This window comes from Perca fluviatilis, chromosome 18 (assembly GCF_010015445.1).
Source record: "Perca fluviatilis chromosome 18, GENO_Pfluv_1.0, whole genome shotgun sequence".
NCBI lineage: Eukaryota > Metazoa > Chordata > Actinopteri > Perciformes > Percidae > Perca > Perca fluviatilis.
In genome coordinates, this window is record NC_053129.1 from 34459892 (window position 1) to 34462391 (window position 2500).

The following is a 2500-nucleotide window of genomic DNA, read 5'->3' on the forward strand; positions in this document are numbered from 1 at the left end:
TTGTCTCTTTTTGGACGATTTGTGTCTCTTTGAGTCTATTTCTGTCTCTTTTTGGACAATTTGCGTCTCTTTGATGTGCTGAATTATTACGTGGGGGGGCGAGCTGTACCTTACTAAACCAGCCGGGGCTCTTCTTCTTGGCGAGCGCCAGCGTGGAGCCAAATCCCGCCAGCATCCCTGCAGACGCCACCGTGGTCAGAAAGGCCGCCCCTGCACACAGGAAGTCAGATTTCAGAACTACAATCTTACATAAGGGGGGGGGGGGGAACTACTTGTATTGTCTTAAGTAAAAGAAAAGAAGAAAATTGCACATAATTAAGTACAACCTACTTAAACATCAGTACCCCTCTGCTTCATTCAGATGCTCCCAAGACCAAACTCCATTCACATTTTTATCAATTTAAAGAAACGTTACTCTTACAAAAAAAGAAATATGACTTGAGAGTGAAATCAAAGCACAGGCGCGGCAGCTTATTAAGTTATACCACGCCGAACTGAACACTATAACCTAATGTTTCAATAAACATTAAAAATGTATATTTTAGGGCTCAATGCGAGAACTCTATAACCACGGAAACATTAAACCATACGGGTTTTGAATGGAGTCTGGCGCACGGTGTGTCTGCGCGGGAGGAAAACTATAATAACCATAAGAATATAACATAAAATGGAACCAAATCATGTTATAGCCTACGCCGCCACCCCAATAGACCAAACTCCATTATAACTTCTGACAGTTAAACAGGCTTTCCAAAGACTCCCAACTCACAGAACATGATACCAGTGCGGAGTGCGCTGCTCATCACAATGTATTCTAGCGGAGTAGGAGGGACTGTTTAATGGATTAAATGTAGCCGAATTAAACATAAGAACTTAAAGTTGCAGGATTAATCTTTAATTATATGTTGTGGCTTATGTGGAATTATTTATAACCTTTGAAACCTTTAACTTAAGAGGTTTTGAATGGAGTCTGGCGACACGCTCTTATTCCGCGACTGGAAAACGGACGTAACTGTGCCGGAGGATGCTACAAATTCGTCTTAAGTATTTACAGGCTGTTCCTGTGTTTTAATAATTAAGGAAACATGAAGAACTGCCTGATTTTTAAGTGCAGTTTGGTGTGGAACAGGGCGCACAGGTCGACATTGCTGCGACCTTAGATAGAAAAACGCTAAATTATGGCAACAAATAGCAGAATATGATAACTAACAGTTAATATAAGCTACAAGCTAACCGGCTAACTGTGCTCTTGCCTTTTAATATCTGCAGTTTGGCCTCTTCGTCACTTTGTGCTCCTTCTCCCACATCCACTGGCATGTTCTCATCAGCTGCTGCTGTCATGTTGCTTCAGTCCGTCTGCGGAAAGTGACCGGATAGAAACAAGCTAGCTAGGAACGTAAGAACGCCGTGTTTTTTTTATTTTAATCAAATATTTATTTTTAAGAGTAAAGAAATTAACATGTACAAAACTTAGATTTAAATTGGGTTTGTTGTCTTATGTAGCAAATACTGCGTGCGTTTTATTTTCACAATTGTATTTATTTTTTTCGGAGATGGAGGAAAGTCACAGAGAGACGGACTCCTGAACCAAAGATCGTCTATTGTTGTAGAACACTGTCTCTCTCTGGGGAGGAAACAACGAAGAGGTCTCACTCCGTTTCATATTACTATTCCAGTTTGCAATTCGATAAAATCAGATTATGTGTTTTGTGTGTAAACTCTTAATCTTTATAATTAACTAGAAACCACAGCAGTTATAAAAATAAGTTTTAGACTTTATTAAGCTAGTAAAAATAAGAGTCAAACATGATAATTCATATTAACGGTTAATTTGTGTGTTTATGTGTTTATGTATGCACCTTTCAACATCGTGGCAATAAAACCTTTTCTGATTCTGATTTCTGATGTAGTCCACACACAGACACACACACACTGATACAGACACACAGACACACACTCACACACACAGACACACACTCACACACATAGACACACACACACACACTCACACTGATACAGACACACACTCACACACATAGACACACACTCACACACATAGACACACACACACTCACACTCACACTGATACAGACACACTCTCACACACTCACTCACACTCATACTCATATGTCTGTGTGTGTCTACACACAGACACACACACACAACACACACACACACTCACACTGATACAGACACACAGACACACACATAGACACACACTCATGCACACACAGCCACACACTCTCATAGACGCACACACACACACTCACACTGATACAGACACACAGACACACACTCACACTCACACTGATACAGACACACAGACACACACTCACACACACACTCACTCACACTCATACAGACACACACAGCCACACACACTCTCACAGACACATACAGACACACACACTCTCACAGACACACACAGACACACACAGACACACACACTCTCACAGACGCATGTACACACACATAAACACACACTCTCTCACATACACAC

The 2500-nt window shown here is 41.1% G+C and overlaps 1 protein-coding gene across 1 annotated transcript in view; it reads right to left on the reverse strand.

The window, feature by feature from the left end:
• tmem242 (transmembrane protein 242) overlaps positions 1-2500 on the reverse strand; it is a 7210-nt gene that overhangs the window by 3857 nt on the left and 853 nt on the right. The window contains exons 2-3 of the mRNA XM_039781381.1: positions 1254-1356; positions 1-210 (exon numbers count right to left, since the gene is read on the reverse strand). The exon at positions 1-210 is cut by the window's left edge and continues 29 nt beyond it. Coding sequence (XP_039637315.1) covers positions 1-210; positions 1254-1341 — 298 coding nt within the window. The 5' untranslated portion in view covers positions 1342-1356. The remainder of the gene's footprint in view (positions 211-1253; positions 1357-2500) is intronic.